This window comes from Conger conger, chromosome 7 (genome assembly GCF_963514075.1).
Source record: "Conger conger chromosome 7, fConCon1.1, whole genome shotgun sequence".
Lineage (NCBI taxonomy): Eukaryota > Metazoa > Chordata > Actinopteri > Anguilliformes > Congridae > Conger > Conger conger.
In genome coordinates, this window is record NC_083766.1 from 18572375 (window position 1) to 18591613 (window position 19239).

Sequence of the window (19239 nt, forward strand, 5' to 3'; positions counted from 1 at the left end):
AACAGAAAATCAAATAGGCGTAGCCTACTAGGCAACATGGGCTATGGATTTGTAGGGTGTACGAACATTTAGCCTACTTTTTGGCTACATCACAGTAGGTCCAGAATCGAAAACATCATTAGCATTATTCCAGGGCTCCAAAATACTGCAACCAGACGGTAGCCTATTACCACGTGACTGGCAGTGCTTTTTTTGTCCCTTTGAAAACTTCTGGTAGAAGGCAACATTCTGGATATTTAATTTAAAGAGATGTATATCACGTAATCATTTGGCAAATACAATAATTTCGCAAAATGTTGATAATATTATGCTAGATTAATCGCACAATGCATCCCACACGCCACTATAACTATTTGCGTCCAAGGTTTTCGATCACAAAACAGCGGGACGTCGCCATGCTATGACGTCATATCAATGAAAAGAACTCGAACTGTCAAGAACATACAGTTCAGGAAGGATATTGCGCACCTGTCCAAAGTATGAAATGTGTGTGTGTGTGAGAGAGAGAGAGAGAGAGGGAGGGAGAGGGTATATATGTGTGTGTGTGTGTGTGTGTGTGTGTGGGGGGGGGGGGGGGGGGTATATTCAGGTATGTATTCACAATTAAGCCTATACATTGTACATTGATTAACTATAGCGTGCTATGTAGCAAACTGTCTGACCCTGCATATTAAGCGCAGTATTTTATTTAGTGCACTTTATCCTGGTAGTGTGTGCAGCGGCAAGATAAATCATAGGACAGAAATTTAGAATTTTCTTTTATTTATTTCTTTATTTACAGATTTTATAAATGATGTCTTAGAATTCTAATAATACACACATACACCAATATCAATTATTAGTATAGGTTAGGCCTACTTCTTTTTGGCTAATCTTTTGGCTATAAGCCTTAACTGTGTTTAATTACTGACTGCATTGGTATTGGTATTTTCCAATAACGGTGCTTTCGACATTTACTATGGATCTAAAGGCTCCATTTCTGTATGACATATAATGTGTCTATTATGCACCATATGCGATTACTTTTCCTGGAATTCTTACTTTCACACTAACTTCCGTAACTCATATTGTCCCAACGGTATGCATCTGCGGCTTTTATACTCGCCAGTTTTTCCTTGCAAAATGCTTAAGTTCTGCGACCACAGTAACACAGGGTCAAGTTAGAAGAGGTGTCGAAGGAATTGACACTGTAACCAAAGCACATTCTCTATGTTCCTGTCAGAGGACTCTAACGTGAGCATGATCAAGCACGGGTCAAATTGGCGTTGACAGCTGAAAACATTTTGTCCATATCTTCAGAAGAGTGCCGTCCCAGTTTCAAGTTCACTTTGTCCTGAATCTTAACAGCCATCATGGGCAGACGGATAGTCTAGAAACCTCAGTTTTAAGTCACAGTTCATTACAGTTTTGCAATTTACTGTCAGACAGAATTGTGTTTATTCATCAACAAATTATTTGCAATAGACTAGCACAAAAAGGGTTTATTTCTGCGGGTACAAAAGTGTCTCATAAGTGTTGATTCATTCAGCGTATTATCATGTGCCTAGACCATGGGACAGTGACCCATTTCCTCGAGAATATGCAAGGCTAACCCAACCCAACTATGGACACGCCTTGCTGAGTTAGAAATTAGGTATAAAAGCGCTGAAATAGAAGCTTGCATTAAATACATCTTTTCTTAGCTCAAGGGTGATTAATATTTTATTATAGCACATGTAAGAAAATCTGAAGCAAAAGATACGTGCGTAATATACAGGATTCAACACGAGCAGTATTGTTTATCCTCCTGAATACGAATATCAATGTCACGTTCATCAGTCGAACGTGTAATCATATCAGTATTCACTCCACATTTTTTTGCACAAAGCAAGCTTATTTGCAGAACTACATTCACAACAATTCAAAACAGACAAACAGAAACCTTTTATTTATTTTAAGTTACTGTGCTGCAACACTGATGCACACACTAAAACACATTTTGCATCCACAAAGACAATCGATTCTGGAACCATAAATAACTCAATATTAGTTTTGGGGTGTTTTCACTCACGTATTGGACGTATTCATATTAATTCCGATTGGAATATATCTGACATATATGCGTCTTTAACTTAATTTCATAGAAACGAATCGGTCACATGCCTGCTGAATTACTCTCGAAGCGCATAGTGAGGTTGTAGCCTATAGGCCTATGCTACTTGAAATCTACCGTACACCCAAAATAATGAAGAAAAATACATCAAATAAGTTGAACCTGACTCTAAAGGAAAATTGTACTGACAGGGAATTACTTTGCAATCGTTTTATAAATAAGAAAACATTTCAGCTTTACATAAATTATATTGTGGGCTAGAGGAAGGCCTATAGCGGCCTCACATGCTAAAACAGAGTTGACGGAAATAAATCCATATAGACAACTTTAAATCCATACTAATATAATTCGTATTTTCTTTATATTAGAACAAGACACAATTGTGTATTTAAAAAAGATACAATCGCAATATGTGAGCTTTATATTTAAGATTTTTTTAATATTAGGTTATGATCCAAAACTGTACAGTCTTGTTAGAAAACATTTACATAAATATCATTTCAATGTCGGAACTTTTACCGATATTTAAATTACAAATGGATAAATATGGCATCATGAATATGTATTTACATTGTTATAAACCAAAGGCAACGGTATATATATTTAACGGTAACAATCGTAATTGAATACCACGGTTCTCCACCTGAAAACGGACGTTGACAACAGATTAGACCCCATCAAACAAGGAAAATACATTCACGAGTATATATTTAGTATTTATTTATTTTTGTTCAAGTTCAAGACAAAGACTTTGGCACGTTTATTAAGACCGTGTGAAGTTTTAACAATCAATTCAAAGGTGATACGAGCGTCACCCTGACACACCGTGAAAGATTCTTCCTTTTTTCTTTATTTTAAATAGACTTTGAGAAAATACGTGAAATAAAAAATACAATAATTATCTGCAAACTAAAAATGGACATCCCATAATTATTTGTAGAAACTGTTATTTTATTATTTATGTTGTCTGCTTCTCACGTGGAAGTCACTCTCAAAATCCTGAGAAAGGACGATGCCTGGTGGCGCGTGGACATGCTATAATATCCTCAAAGAGTTGCTCCATTACCCCATTTCAAAACCTTAGGATGCACGTAGAAAGGGTTTCCTTAAGCGAGTGGTACTTTGAGAGTCTGCTTCGCTCCGTTTCAAACGTACCATTCATTAAAGTTGGGAGGGAGTCCGTCGTTATGTGATGCAGTATTTTGCACGATTGACGGCGGTGTTTTTGTGGATTCTTCTGTGTTTGTTGTCACCAGAGCTGGTGGTGTGGACGACTCGTACCCAGAACTTGCAGCTGGTGAAGACTCTGAGCCTTGAGACTCATGCACCTGCAATAAAAATAGTAAAGAGTTTAAGTAGCTGTTAAGAATAGTTGATGAAAATAAATAAGCCAAAAACTGAATTAAAAACAGATTTAATAAAATGCTAACCGATGCTAATATTAACATGTGCGGCTATGTATTATTAGGCCTGCAGTAAAGATAAAAAGAGAAGATAAAGTATGTAACGGTGTGCTAAGTGTTTACATTGAGTAACTAAATAGTTTATTACCTTCATGTGTTTCCTGAGAGAGCTTGGATGTGTGTAGGACTTGTCGCACACTTTGCAGATGTATGGCTTGTCTGAAGTGTGCACGTGCATGTGTTTTTTTCTGTCGCTGCTGTTTGCAAAGCGCCTGTCGCAGCCATCGAACTCACATTTGAAGGGCTTTTCACCTGCAACAGAAAAACATGTATTAATTCGAATATATAGGCCTTTTAGCAAATAAAAACACACTTTACCATTGTTACCTGGCAACGGGCCAATTATTTAAGAACAGTCAATAGCATGATAAAAAAAATCTAAAGGAAGTCAATGCACTTGAGAAAAAATATTTTCCCTATTATACTGCTACGGTCCTCAACACCACGTAAGTGTTCCATAGGCCTACAGCAACTGCATGATCCCAGTAGTTCTTATAACACTGTCCATGCTACCAGTCGCAAGTTTTTTTAATTCCTTCGTCTCACGTTGTCCACATTTCATAGATTACTTAGTGTATTCAAGAGAATGATTGCCAATCATACGCCGGACGTAACCTAACGGGTGAGCTCTCAAAGGAGCCAGACTATTTTGTAGCCTACTTCACACATACTTATCTGGCTTTGAGAAAAAGTATGTGGCCATTGCAAATACAATTACCAGGAGACAATCAATCTCCAAATTACGATAACATATTAAGAATGAACGAATCTACCCACATTTATTCTCAACACTATAACTTCGAAATGCAACTGCTTATTTTACACGTACTTTGAGAATTGTTTGCCCCCAAAAAACAGGCCTCCAATAATCCAAAAGCAAGGCGCAGAATACTGTAGTCTATGGAAGAATACCCCGCTTCTCTCTACTCCGTTAGGCTATTTAGCCTACCCCTCCCCCATTTTAATAAGATGCAATAAAAACTACTACTGAAGCGGAGTGCATACACGTTCGAAATTATCACAATCATAATAAAATGCGGAAGCATCCGTTTACCTGTATGAGTTCTTTTATGTATTTTCAAATTTTCCGACCTGGCAAATATTTTTCCACAGCCAGGGAAAGGGCAGGGGAATGGTTTCTCTCCTGTGTGTACTCTGATGTGATTTACGAGTTTGTATTTGGCTTTAAAAGATTTCCCTTCCCTGGGACAATCCTCCCAAAAGCAAATGTGGTGACTTTGTTCGGGACCGCCAACATGTTCCATGGAGACATGCGTCACCAATTCGTGCATGGTGCTGAAAGTCCTATCGCATGTTTTTTTGGGTCGGTTCATCTGATTCTCGTCAATCCATTTACAGGACATTTCTTGTTTTATCGGTTGCCTCATGTATCTGAAGAACGCTCCGGGGCCGTGGTGTGGGGGAACGTTCATTCCCATGTTCATATTGATCGGATGACTGTAGTTGTGAAGTTGAGCAGTGCCATAATGGTCCGTGCGGGGGCTGGCGACTGGTCGGTAAGGGTCTGGTCTTCCAAAAATATCCCCGCGTAAACCCAAATGCATTTGACTGTTTACTATGTGTCCATTAGGGGAATGGTGACTCGCCGACTGCTCGTGCAGACCAGGAAATAGGAGATGCCCCGGGTTATCAGAGAGCCCAGGGGGTCCGTGAAGACTACCCGTCGAAGGACCGAAGATTCCATGTTGAGCACTACTTGCTGCGGACTCTCCGATGCCACCTCCGCGGTTCCTTAACAAAAAGTCCCTGGTGGAATTGAAAGCACCGCTGCTGTATGAGCCCACTTGCCCGCCGTGGTGGTGTCCGAGGGCAGCTGCGTATCCGGAGGCTTGCGCGGTGAACGCGGATGTCTGACTGGAGCTGATATCGTGAGTCACGGGGCTGAGTTTGAATGCTGCGGAATGGGAAGAATCTCCGAAGGGATTGAACCCACCGTCCCTGTTCCCCATCTCATGGTGTCTCGGCGTTGCAAAGCCCCCAACACCTAGCGCCGAGAACTGTGGACCGCTGTCAAGAAGCATAGTCATCAGGAAGAAAATAAAAAAAGCTCGCCAACGTAAAAAAGAAAACAAATTGCTAGTAAACTGTTTGAACCTATAGCCTAGACGAAATTGCACTACGGCGAACTCTAAATTGTTCAATTTAAGCCGAAATGTTGGCTAATTTTGAAAAGGGAAAATAGCCGACAAAAAAACAAGCAGAATCCTTCCCTTCACTAACGGGAGGAGGAAAAACATGTAACTATGATCCTCGAGAAAGAGGATCAAACTTTACCCCCCTTACTAGTGAATGATGTCCTTGGACTGATAAAGTCAATCACTCACTCCTTGCACATAAATGAACTCGGGAGGCAGCTGTACGATACCCAATAAGAGGCCAGCTAGCTCTTTGGCACGTGACGAAATCACAGTGCGTTAATTGGCTAGATTCCTGTTGATTGGCACGGTTCGACTGAGTCCTTTATTTTGATTGGTTGGTCGACGTGTTGTATGCAGGTAAGGCGGTGGGACACATGTCGCTGAAGTAATTATTCCTAGTTTATTTCCTTTCTATACACGCCAACTATTTTGAAACTTTTGGGAAGTTTTCACGTGCGATTGTATGCATACATATATTCAATTAACAAACAGAGACAATGGCGCAAGCACAAACATTCGTGGCAACCATTTCCGATTGAAGTCAACTGATTGTCAAATTATTTTTTGCTTTTTAACTATATAACTTGTGTGAACATGTAATCCACATATTGTATTTTTTAGGTGAAGTTATGAATAAGGACACCTTGGAATATTGGCAAAGACCCTTCCATGCACCCTATAGAATTTGTATAGAGCCTAGTCTATGGAACCTTCTTCAAAACCTAAACGCTCTCTGTCTATGTCGTTTTTCCCCACATTATTGCAAGTGTCTGGGGTTCAGGTCTATTCACTGAATGTGGATGACCCATGTAAGCACCCCCCTCCCATTAACGTGAATTAATTCAAATATTCTCCCTGTTTTCATAAAACAGTTATATGTAGAAGAAATGCATGATGCAAATGTATGTATGTATATTTTGTAACTGATTTGCTCCTCCTTTTATATTTGGATGTTATCAACAATGGTTTCAATATATTTTCCATAATCATTTATTTCTTAAAATTGTTTTCTTCGGCTGCTTTTCATTCACCCTGTCGTGATATTTGGCAAAGTTCCGAGTTCTTGCTTTCTTACAGTCGCGTGGGAGGGGGTTGGTTTTCCCTAAAGCGTAGGCTGTTGAATGAAGAAATAAGAAAGAAAAATGGCAGTGATTGTAATGGCCATAGAATTTTCCCAGGCTATTGAGCTAGTTTCACAAAGTTTCCACCGACTCGCTGCTGGAAACATAAAATCTGATCAAGTTCAGAGAGGCGGTGAGTGTTTCAAGTAGTGCATTGTAAGTCCACGCCTTTCACATTCCTTTGCCCAGATCTGTCCCAGGAAGGAGCTCTTATTCTGTATTTCAGAAATTAGGAATAAAGAAATCTTCACAAACAGTATTACCCTTCGCGCTTGTTCTTTTTACCTTTCTTTGAAGTTAATGTGAATAAAGTACCAAAGTGAGATATACTCTTTATTCACATAACTTTAGTTATGAACACATTTATGAACATAAAACGACGTTATTACGAAAATGCATACGGTGGTGATAAGAAATGGTTTCGTATACAGGGAAAATATCAGTGGTTCGTTTATCTGCTGGTCGCTGATCCCTTCTCACTGCACTGGTCCACGTGAGTAAGTTTTAAAGGAAAGGGTAGCAAATAAGCGTCAGGCATTAACGGCACTGTTCGTGTATATTCTCTCTCTCTCTCTCTCTCTCTCTCTCTCTCTCTCTCTCTCTCCCTCTCTCTCTATCTCTCTCTCTCTCTCTCTCTCGCCCCCTCTCTCACTCGCCCCCTCTCTCTCTCGCCCCCCTCTCCCTCTCCCTCTCTCTCTAGCCCCCCCCCCCTCTCTCTCTCTCTCTCTCTCTCCGTCCACACACAGACGCACACACACGTAAGAAATTTTATCTTACAAAATGACATATCATCTTTAAGTTAGTTATAACATAAAAAAATATATCGGTAGGATGACAGGCTAATGCTATGATGAACGTTAGTTTGTGTTTGACCTATTGCGTCTAACCTATTGTTCTTTCTGTTAAAATAAACAATGTCCCAGTTAATGTCTCCAAGATCATATGCGATATAGGCTATAGGCTACGGTTTCAGAAATTTCCGCCTAGCCTAAGGAAGTGGTGACATGTGGTTCTAAATAAGGCCGACTGGAGCTCAAAGTTAGCCTGCTGCTTTTTCAAAATAAACCAAAGCAACTGCGAGTCTCCGAAATCAGATCATGATGTTATGGGAAATCCCCTCCACGCCAATCAACAGATTTTCTGTTGGCTACATTTTATTAATTGTTGTCTTTCTGTTTTCATCCCTTTCAGGTAGGCACATTTCACTGAAGGTTATAGGCCACGTTTGAAATGTTATGATTTCCAGCCCCAGCATCTGAACAAATATTGACTGGTGTGTTATGCAACAACAATCACATGTTTTTTTTCTCTGAAAAATAAATAAGGCCTGACTTAACTTTTTTCATAAACTTGACCTTAAACTTTGCTTTTTTAGGAAGTAACGGATGACGACGACGACAACAGTAACAACGATATCAACATCACCAACAACAACAACAACAACAACAACAACAACAGCAGCAGCAATCAGTCTCAATAGTCTGACCTGCTTTATATTTTAAATAATAATACTGTGCTAGAAATATACCAGGTTGTATTAGCCTATTTGTAACCTATCGATATCTTAATTATTATGAGGTTCCCCTTGTTGTGCAATAATATGAAACACCAACCTCAATGCTGCTATTGGTGTGAAATAGTTATGGATTTTGATATAAAGGGTAGCCTACATCACTAGCCAGAAATATCACTGGCATGATTCATTGTGGCCTACTAATACATCCCAGCAAAGGCCAATATATTTCCTCTGAGCAAGAACGTTTTATTGTTCATTTTAATGAAGAAAAGTGTTACATATTGCCAATTAACTATTTTAATGTAATTTAATTTTATGTTCCATTATCATAACAATTAATTTGCCTTTATGCCCCCGCCTCCCCCGCAGTTATCGCTTTCCTCACCGGTATCCTTAGCTGTGAACTTGGTAGTAGGCTGCTAATTCGTAAAATACACATGTGGTTCAAAAGTTGGGTAATAAAAGACAAAATAAGTATTATGGCTCATCTCTGCGCAGATTCATTAAATGAAACATATTTTTCGCAATCAGCTGAATGGGCAGTCATTCGAATTTAATAAAGTTAAAACCACTTTATTCAGAATTCTAAGAACCGGACTAAAAAAAACTAGTCTGTAGGCTAGCCTACGTCTACCAATTTACCATAAAAGTGCATTTTGAACTACTTTTTTTTGTCAATGTTTGTGTTGTACTGATGTTGCTGAGACACTAATAATTTCAATAATACAGTGTCTTCAAATATTTTAATTTTTATATTTCAGATATTCTGTACTACGGGCACCCACGACGCCTGGGCTACATCATACATTATAGTATTTAATTTTACAAAACAAAAGTTTTACAAAGTTGCCATAAACATTTGAAATGTGCTGTTTAAAGAATGATGCAAGACAAACTTTCAAACGTTTAATTGTTTTCTATTTATGTGTACCAGTAAATGCTATCCAGTTCATAAACAATCACACGGTTTATTTGCGTGTTGACGTCCGTACCGTTTTGTCCTTTTGTGGACCTATGTTCAGTACGTGAGAGAATGAGACATGTCATGCAAACTAATATTTCTTTATGGATGCACGCGTGCACCTCCCGAATCCGATAATGTTTAAAAGTTGCAATATCTCTATCAGGGACCTATGACCTGGTTCTGTTGTCTCTGTTTTTTTTCTGGAGTCCTTCTTGTTATTGACCTTCCTTGCGTCACTGCTCACTGAGTGGCAACCGAAGCATGGAACATCGAAACTAATCTTTACCGTTGTCTTCTACTTTTTGTTCCCTGTGTTTAAGCAACCAGTAGGGTACGTATTGCGCCCTGGTGAAAATCTAACCTCATGTAGCCTGTGTCATGCAGTCTGTTACTTTGCACTATTGTTAAAATGTTTAGTTACTACCCATCACTCACAACTATATCCACTACGACCTATACTATATAATTCTGGACATTTTGGTTGTCTCAGTGTTTGCTCTTGGTCTTCAAAAGCAGACTAAATTTTATAGGTCGTTGGAAGATGCTCCCTATATACTGTAGCGAAGCTATAGCAAGGTGTGATAAAACTAAAAATTACAATTTACTTTTTCAAAAAAATAAAATTACCTGTAAGTTATATTATTATTATAACACCAAATACTTAAATGTGTGTTTGGCGGGCAAATAAGATATGTATATTTTATAAGACAACATTTGTGTTGGTAGGATACTATATTTAACTGATAGTGTGCATATCTTCATTAAATTAAATTAAGTCGTATTTTATTATTGAAAGTTATGACTCAGTTTTATTAAACAAAACTTTGTCATTCAGTATGTGAACTTGTGTGTAATGACATGTATACTGACATCTATCATCTATATAGCTGAGCATTACCAGACAAACTCGGTGAGGAGTTTTTGAACCATTCATTTTTAAATAACATTAAAACTACAGCATGGCCATCTGAAATTATGAATGTATCAGAAATACACTCGTTAAAGGTCAATTTTGGGTATATTTTGTGATTATACGTTTAGCATTAGGAAAACTTTTTATTTAGAAACTAACTCAACAGACGACCCTTGTTGAGCAAGGAATGCTTTCGTCACTAATTTCACCTTCTCATTTCTTTTAGTTTCTATTGGCGTATAACTGAGCTCGTCTTGCGTTATTTCGCCAGGTAACCAATACCAGTGTAAACATGTTACTTTCTCAGTGAAAACGTAGTTGTAAACTCTCAACATAGCTATATATGTGCATGCTATATCATATCCATATGGCATTTAAATTGCTTTTAAATTAACCAATCAGAAAATTCATACCCGGCTACATATTTTGGGAATTTCGCTGTAGGTTATTGACTAAACGCAGTATGCTGAGTTATGTCGATATTAAATAAGTTGTAGGCTATTTGTGTAGGCTATAAATGTTTGATATGCAGCCACAAGCTATATATTTTTTAAATTACATGACAGTCACTATCAAGGGTTCTTTATGGCATCTATCCCTGTCAATATTGCGATTTTATTATTAAATGTAGGCTATATTTAAATGTAGCATGTTAGTCTGAGTTGTAGGCTATAGTAACAGACAAATATTTGTGTGGTGACAGACTGAGATGTTTGCCTTGATGGAGACCAAAGTATGAATTATAAGATAAGTAGAGATAATGCGATGGTTATTATTTAACCTCATTTTTTCTCGATGTGAACATGAATAATATAAAACGACTATGCTGGCTAAATCATCCGTTTGATAGCCTATTACATACGAATCCTGGACCGTTGAACGGTAGATGAAGCTTACTTGGGCTACGTTGGAGTTTTATAAACACATTGAAATAATGTATTTCCTAGAAAAGTATAGGCTAACAGCCGTTATTGTTTTGCTAACGCATGGTCTATGTCACAACGTATTTTACGGTAATATTATCAGAAATCATTGACCTTACCCCAAACGCTTTAAATGGCTTCGTCAACTACGGAGCAAGTTTACTTGGAGTTATCGTTTTTCTTCCCCAGATTAACCTCATAATAGCCGGAATATTCAATAAAGGTTTGGGGACTTTACAAGCACAAACTGCCGTAGCCTATGCTCTAAGAAGAAATGTTCTCGTTTGGGGAATTTACGAGGTTCCTGTTTAATGCCGCGCCTGCAAGTCAAAGAACCACTGTTATAAGCGGCACATTTCAAAGCATTTTCTTTGCAATATTTTTAAAAGGAGTCCTGTAGCGAACGTATGCGTGTCCCTTTAAACCAGCCAAGCTCCCGTCAATCATATCAAATTCCAACCAATCCCAATGCGCTCTGTTTTAAAAGCAGATCTGCCTGCTGTGCTTTTATATTGCACCATGGCCTGTTTCGAAGCAGTTTTTACTACTACGGTTATTGCCACAAATCAGGAGGGCGCATAGTGAACGGCATGGGACGCGCACCACATTTAAAAAACTGGCGTGTGGTTCTAGAGTCTCATTCAAAGTGCAGGCTCGGGAATTTTCATATCGAGATGGTCGCATATTTAACAGGATAGATTCTGGAAATAACGTTTTCTAGGTGATTCCAAAGCACGCGAAGTGTTAAATTTGCGAGGTCACATACCCATAACAAAGCATGACTAGCCTGCCGAGGTTCAGTGGTTGCCCTCTTTCTTACGTCTGTCCTGGGGATCACAATACTGAAACCAGCGTGGTGCTGCCACCTTTGGCAGGGGCGCATACGGGACACCCCACAGGCAGTCCCTTAAAACTCTGCCCCTCGCACAGTTCACAAGACTACCCTGAGACTAGGTCCAGTACTTATCAGGGTTATTTTGTCCCTCAGACTCCAGACTCTGGATACTCCAGCCATCGGCTAGAACATGGTCCAAGGGGCTCTGTTGCTGGAGCAAATCTCCTTGGAAAAGACATGCCACCGGTATCTGATGAACTGGCGCCAAGAACCTCTCAACATGGCGTTATCGGACGGTATAGTGACCTCACCAACTATAGAGAAAGGAGAAGTCAAGCCTTTTTCTCTGCTTACCACGAACAGGCCCAGGGGTATCCCGATGCAGCTCGAGACCTCAGCAGCCAAATGATGCTCAGTCTACCAAGGGATTTTCTCTCAAGAACAAACCCTTATAGTCATTCCCTTGATGGCCAAAGGGGCAGCAAACAACAGGTAGTCACCCAGTTTATGACTTTCTACAAACCACTGAACATGGCCATACCAGGAGCAGGAAGCGACTCTTACTTCAGGTTCTCTAGGCAAAACATAAAGTGCGAGATGGTTTGCAAGTGGAGTGGCAGTGAAGAGGAATCTGCAAAGCGGCCTTGCGGGATGAATTTTGACACAATGTATGCGCTTGTCACCCACATAACGATGGAACATGTAGGGGGACCAGAGCAAGCAGAACACATTTGCTACTGGGAGGACTGCCCGAGGGAGAGGAAGCCATTCAAAGCCAAATACAAGCTGATAAACCACATCAGAGTCCACACTGGGGAAAAACCCTTCCCCTGCCCCTTCCATGGCTGTGAGAAACTGTTTGCAAGATCAGAGAACCTGAAGATTCACAAGCGAATACATACAGGTGGGTATAATTATACTAATAATTCTAATAATAATTCTAATAATAATTCTAATAATAATTCTAATAATAATAATAATAATAATAATACATTTTGGGAAGATAACTATTTATAAGGCACAGCAGATCATCCAAAGCACAGATGTTTTCTTTTAACTACAGTACCCACTGCTGGACATGTTTCTTAACTTTTTGACAGCACTGAATTCCAAAATGAAAGGGGCGGAACAAATTGGCAAAGATATACTCTATTAAAGCGTATCTTTTGAATACTTTTTTGAATATGTGATTATGTATTTTTATTATTATTATTATTATTACTATTATTACTATTTTTATTATTATTATTATTATTATTATTATTGTTGTTGTTGTTGTTGTTGTTATCATAATACTTTGATGGTCATTAATATTAGTAATATTTAGTTGATAAGTTTAATTCATATTAATTAAACTTAGAAACTGATCGGAAAACTGGTCGAATGGCGTGCATCAGCGTGGAAAACTTTTTAAATTGTGTTATGCACGAAAAGTAGACTATTTATTTAGAGTAGCCTACATTTGCTGTTGTAATTCAAAGGCTTACAAGAGAATGGCCGCAGTTTTTTGTTTGGACTCTGTGAAGCTCGAATGTAGGACGAGTCCAGATTCTCAAGTTATTTTGCTTCCTTCACTCACTCGTTAGAAATAAAAAAATAAATATATAAGACACAGGACACCGGGGAGTTGTGACGTAAATTGTACGTAGTGCTGTAGTCGCCCAGTAGGGAACCTCCTACTTATCAAATATTCAGCCCTAGTGCCGGCGCTGAGGAGATCAGCGTAGCTCAGCCGCAGGTAGCACATACAACGTTATTCAAGGACATTGCTTATTACAGCCTACTATATAGGCATTCATAATAATAATAATAAAAAAACTATTGTACGGTCTTCTGTGCCATTTCTTGTACATCAATATATTTTTAACGACGGTTAAGTGTAGAATAGGCTACAGAATAACATCTGAGACAGTATTGTATTTTCATGAAAATAACAAACTATCTTGGCTGAAATAAAGAAAGGAATCCAAATAAATACGTTCTTGAGGGGCTACTTACATAAATACAAAAACTTTCATTGAATAGGTGCAATTGAGAATATAACGAATAAAGAGCATAGGTCTATACTGACATTACTGCCATTAACCATTTATTTTCATAATGGCATAAGAATGCTGGCAAAGTGCTATTATTTACTGCAAATAAATGAATGTAAGCTAACATTCTTAGAAACAGTCATCATTCTAAAATGATATTGTTATATTTCATACTTATCCATTAAATAAATGTATTAATGTTGTAGCGCTAAATAATTAAAGTTATATCATCACTGTGTACATTCTGTCCTATACTGTAGCCTATTGGAATTGCATTTTATGTATACCTATGTATATTTAATATACAAAACTTAGTTCAGAACCGCATACACTCCACCTGGATTTACATCCCCTTACGAAACAGAAAATCACAATTTTCTTGTCAAAATCACAGTTATATTAAAATATTCACATGTGAAAAGGAAATGTAACATGTAACCTGGATATTTTCGCATGAGAAATAATTTTCACATGGGACTTTTTCACATGTGAACTATAATTTTCACACGTGAAAACAAAACATGACTTAGCATAGGTTACCTTTTCCGAGTCTTACCTTTCAATTGGGATTATTTTCATTGGCTAGTTCACATGTGTACTCTTCACATGTTGGGTGCTCACATTTGTTTTTTTGACACGTGGTTTTTGAACCCATTATTTTTTTCGTAAGGATAATACAGGCTAAATTAAATATCAAGGACGCATTACTACGTCTTCGCACACATACACAAATACATATGTAAGCTTTATAAATGGGCCACATATAAAAATAGAAATAAACAGTGTATGGATGCATTTTCTATCAGCATGTAAGTTCCTGAAAATGTTTTCTGAAATAAAGAATGCGTATTTGCGCAACTTCTGATAATTAAGGACTATATGTCATTACTGAGCAGTAACAAAGCCTAACAGGTCTGTTATATATGAAACAAGCTTGTTTTTAGGCTAAGTATACCATTAAAGAGGGTTCATTCTGCTTTTAGGCTACATTTGGTAGGGCGTATGTTTGACACATTTTGTCAAACATACGCAACCGTTCTTAACATAGGCTAAATGTAGCGCATATATAGGCCTATCATATTTGCAAATGTCCAACCTAATCATGAAGCGTCTTTTAAACTTTCATTATTTAATTTCATTATTATCATTTCTATAGCCTGTGGTAGTGGACCACACGATTTCTGCATCTGACATAACATTCGGTCATCTCTTCCTCCTCTGCACGTTTAGGTGAAAAGCCTTTTAAATGTGATTTCTCGGGATGCCATCGGAGATTCGCTAACAGCAGTGACCGGAAGAAGCATTCCCACGTGCACTCCAATGACAAACCGTACGCGTGTAAGGTCAGAGGGTGCCAGAAGTGCTACACCCATCCCAGCTCACTTCGAAAGCACATGAAACTGCACTGCAAGGTATACATGGCGAAAACCGAGGAGGACTGTAAGGATAACATTGAGCTCGTTGCCGAAACCAGGTCGCCTGAACTAACGCCTCCACAAAGTTCATCCTGTCCTAAAGTTCAAATGTCGTGTTCCGTGCTCCCTACGACGCCACAAGACTCTGTTTCAATGGAGAAAGGAGATGGTTCCTCCACGATACCACGTTATGTCCACATGTACGACAACCTGGATTGCGCACAACGATCGCAGTCTCTCCTTGACCCTTTGCTGTTGCAAAGAGAACAGTACAGGACTGAGTTCGTACAGTACGCCACCAACCAGCCAAGCTACAGTTTTGTCCCGAGCCATCAGACCTTTCAGTCGCACAGTGGCTCACCGTTCCAAAAAAGTATTGCGAACGGCTGGTACACATGTCACAGCGGCCCAGAGACTTTCTCCTCAAAACACAGTGACAGTGACAGATCCTCTGTGTGACTAAATTATTGCGCATAAGCTATATAATTGTGTGTGCGTCAAGTTAATATTTATTTAATTCATCCCCATCAGACATGTCCTAAAATTAATGACTAATTGTGTTGTTTTGTCATTAGTTTTGGTTCTATGTAATTCACCAGAACAACATTTGCTCCTCAGCATTTTCAGTGGGCGTTTTGCGTTTAGATTGAACAGTCCCGTCACCATGCACCTTGTGACTGATAGACTTTTTCTGTGTCATTTTGGCTTGTCTTAATTAGCTTGGTATGTGACAACACTTTTTCTCTATCAGCAACGTCAAGTCATTGCGTCTGCTTTTAGTGGTTTAAATGAAAGCATATGACATTTATTTACCTCCCATTATAAGGTGTTATTTATTATGCTTGCTTGTGTATAAGGCAAGCGATATAGCAAACAAAGAGCAATTATGTAGTAGTCTATGTTTTAAATGTTGTGCTCACTTTATGACCTTTTAGATGCGAAAAGAAGCGGCAGACGGTTTTTTAAGCAATGGAAGTGATTGTATGAGATGTCTAACTGGGAAATTCAGTTGAACCGCAAATCCTAGCGACAGAATTACGTAGGCTAAATGATGGTTGTGCTTTTCTTGTACTTGTTCGGTTACCTAAGCCGCGGCCAATGCAAAACGGCAAATATCTCGCGTTTGGACGGAATCACCCTTTAGGCTAAATTCGCCGAACTATTTTGTATAATTGTTCCTGAAACATATGTTCCAGAATGAACATGTATCGTAGAATAGCAACATGTGAATTAAATGTGATATTTGAAATCGCGCTACCTAGCGTATCTGTATTATTTAGATTGTTCTTATGTTTATATAAATAATATGTTTAAATGTAATGTTTATCCCATTACCATTATGTATTTCCTTATTGTGTCGCCTTTCCAAATACTGTGAGATCAAATAGGCTATTCAGTTGATGCGATAAATATTCTACTTAATGTAAACGAAGCTCATTCATCGTCAAGCAGGACTGTATTTTTTTACAGTGCATGCCTTGGTTGGAGAAGCTATTTGCTGATTGGGCCTCCTGCTCACGTGCTGTCCTAGATTTTGTTTCTTTTTATTTACGGGATATGACATTTTTACGCGGATTATGTAAACTACATGCTCAGCCCCTACTGTATGTCAGCTTAATGTATGTAGGCTAAGCCAACGCATTGTTTTAGTTCAGTGGACAGTACAAACCAGGCTTTATGATAAGAATGAAGATATTGAATTTAAAATGCTACTGTTTATACTGTAATATTAATTATACATACACATATTTCATTAAAGTATGTGTATTCTCTTTGATCAGACTGTGTGTGATCAAGACCAATGTATTTTCAATGAGAACGTGCCTGAGTTACATAGTGGTTCCAGCTGTAGTATACCACACAGCCTTAATTTTTACGAGATTTCAGAGAGAATATATCCCAAGTTTCCTGGAATAAAATTAGCACGTTTAATGAAATGTAATGAATTATCCCTGTAATATAAAAAATGTTCGCGAATGGCAAATAGACCAGACTCTACTTGGCGTTTTCAAAATAGGCCCAGGGTTTTAATATCATTTGAGGGCGCTCATGCATCAGACATTCATACATAATCTGTCGTGAATGCTTTTTTTCATGTGCTCGTAGGTTTAGCACTAAGATACCTTTAATTAAAGCTAAGCGATTTAAAACAAAGTGCTATTTTCACTGGAAAATAATGCATGGATGTTCAGCTTCGAGGAGAAAAGACATCAAATTGATTGAGCAGACGAATAATGTAAGAGAACAAAAGTTCGATCACCTGATTTATACCAGAAAGGGTATATACTGAATCACTAAATGAAAGTTTACATATTACATACATTAAAAAAACAGAAAATGCCACAATAGCCTGCATGTATTAATATAAAACATGTGAGTGCTAGGAGGTGGCAAGGGGAGAAGAGGTGGTTCTTCCGTTTACCTTTAAACATCTAAATTGGAAGCATGTAAATTCAGCGGCAACTGCCAGTATTCTACTGTAACGTCACTAATTGGTTTCTCCTGAACATATTTTAGGCAATGAAAAAATGTTTATCACTTGTGTGTTCAATTGACATTTCAAATAGTTTATTATGGAGTCATTCAACGTGGGTTTATCTTCCATTGGGTTGTTGGATCATATGCTCAGGCCAAATTCAACGTACATATACATAACCATAGCATATGCTTTATCCTTATCCTTTATCCTGACGTAGGACAGTTCTATGAGATGTGCATTTCATGTGCTGGAATAATAACGAGGGGCAAATTAGACCAAATGTCATCAGATTGGAGCAGGAAGGCCTTTCCACTCATAGTAACAACTACCTAGTAATAACTAATAACTAACTAATAACTAATTTTGGTAAAGCAGCTTTGCTTGAGCTTTCCCACGCCATCGTTTTGCACCTGTGTCGGACTGGATGATGTAAGTGGTGATCGTAAAAAAGTAACCACGATTTCCCCCAAGACTGTATGTGTATACAACTAGTAAGCTGCCTGTTAGCTCGTGTTCGTTTATTATTTTGCATGTTTTATGATCGACCTCAAAACAAGTATTGCAGCGATGCCTACGCCCAACTCCTTAACGCATGAGACAAAAATTGAAGTTTGTTACAGTCTAAATGCACTTTGATATTTTTTATACTCTGATTGATGATTTAAAAAATAACATGTTTAAAAAATGAATTACCAGTTATTGGCAATAATAATAAAAATGATGTTGCTTCGTCGTACCAACATTTTGAATTTAAATGCACTTAGTTTACAAAGAAGTATATATACAAAATAATAAAATAAAATAGATCTTGGATATTTCATTTGGATTTGGATATACTACTACTACTACTACTACTACTACTACTGCTACGACTATTACTACTACTAATAATTATAAATAAATAAATTATATTGACGTTATGACGACCTCTTTGGACAACCTGGAGGCAGTGCCTACGAAATCTTTTTGGGAAACGGCTGCCAAAATAAAAATCATAAAATGAGCTTCCATTGCAGTGCTTAATATTTATCCGGTCTTTTCATACAGGGTACCACGAGCTTGATTTCTAAAACGATATGTAATTGGAGGCAATAAAAGACGCCAATATATTGACTGTTTAATTTCAGTAGTATTACATTCCTGTTTCCTAAATACATTTCTTTATATTTCACTCTTGCCGGCATAATACATAAAGGCTCAGGTAGTCCTTATGTGATTTTGAAATCCTGAATTGATAGCCTATATATATTTTGATTGTCACTACATTTGTACAACATGGCTTCATTATTATCAGTGATACAAATGTATTTCGGCTTAAGTCAG

The 19239-nt window shown here is 38.1% G+C and overlaps 2 protein-coding genes across 2 annotated transcripts; one reads left to right on the forward strand and one right to left on the reverse strand.

The window, feature by feature from the left end:
- Window positions 1-1912: 1912 nt before the first annotated feature.
- LOC133132953 (zinc finger protein ZIC 3-like) lies at window positions 1913-5866 on the reverse strand. Its single transcript, XM_061248803.1, has 3 exons — window positions 4610-5866; window positions 3644-3807; window positions 1913-3420 (listed from the first exon to the last, which is right to left on the reverse strand). Exons 1-3 carry the CDS (start codon window positions 5601-5603, stop codon window positions 3238-3240), a joined length of 1341 nt encoding a protein of 446 aa, XP_061104787.1. The 5' UTR covers window positions 5604-5866; the 3' UTR covers window positions 1913-3237.
- Window positions 5867-11929: 6063 nt separating this feature from the next.
- Window positions 11930-17069, forward strand: LOC133133724 (zinc finger protein ZIC 1-like). Its single transcript, XM_061249888.1, has 2 exons — window positions 11930-12890; window positions 15253-17069. Exons 1-2 carry the CDS (start codon window positions 11930-11932, stop codon window positions 15894-15896), a joined length of 1605 nt encoding a protein of 534 aa, XP_061105872.1. The 3' UTR covers window positions 15897-17069.
- Window positions 17070-19239: the final 2170 nt, after the last annotated feature.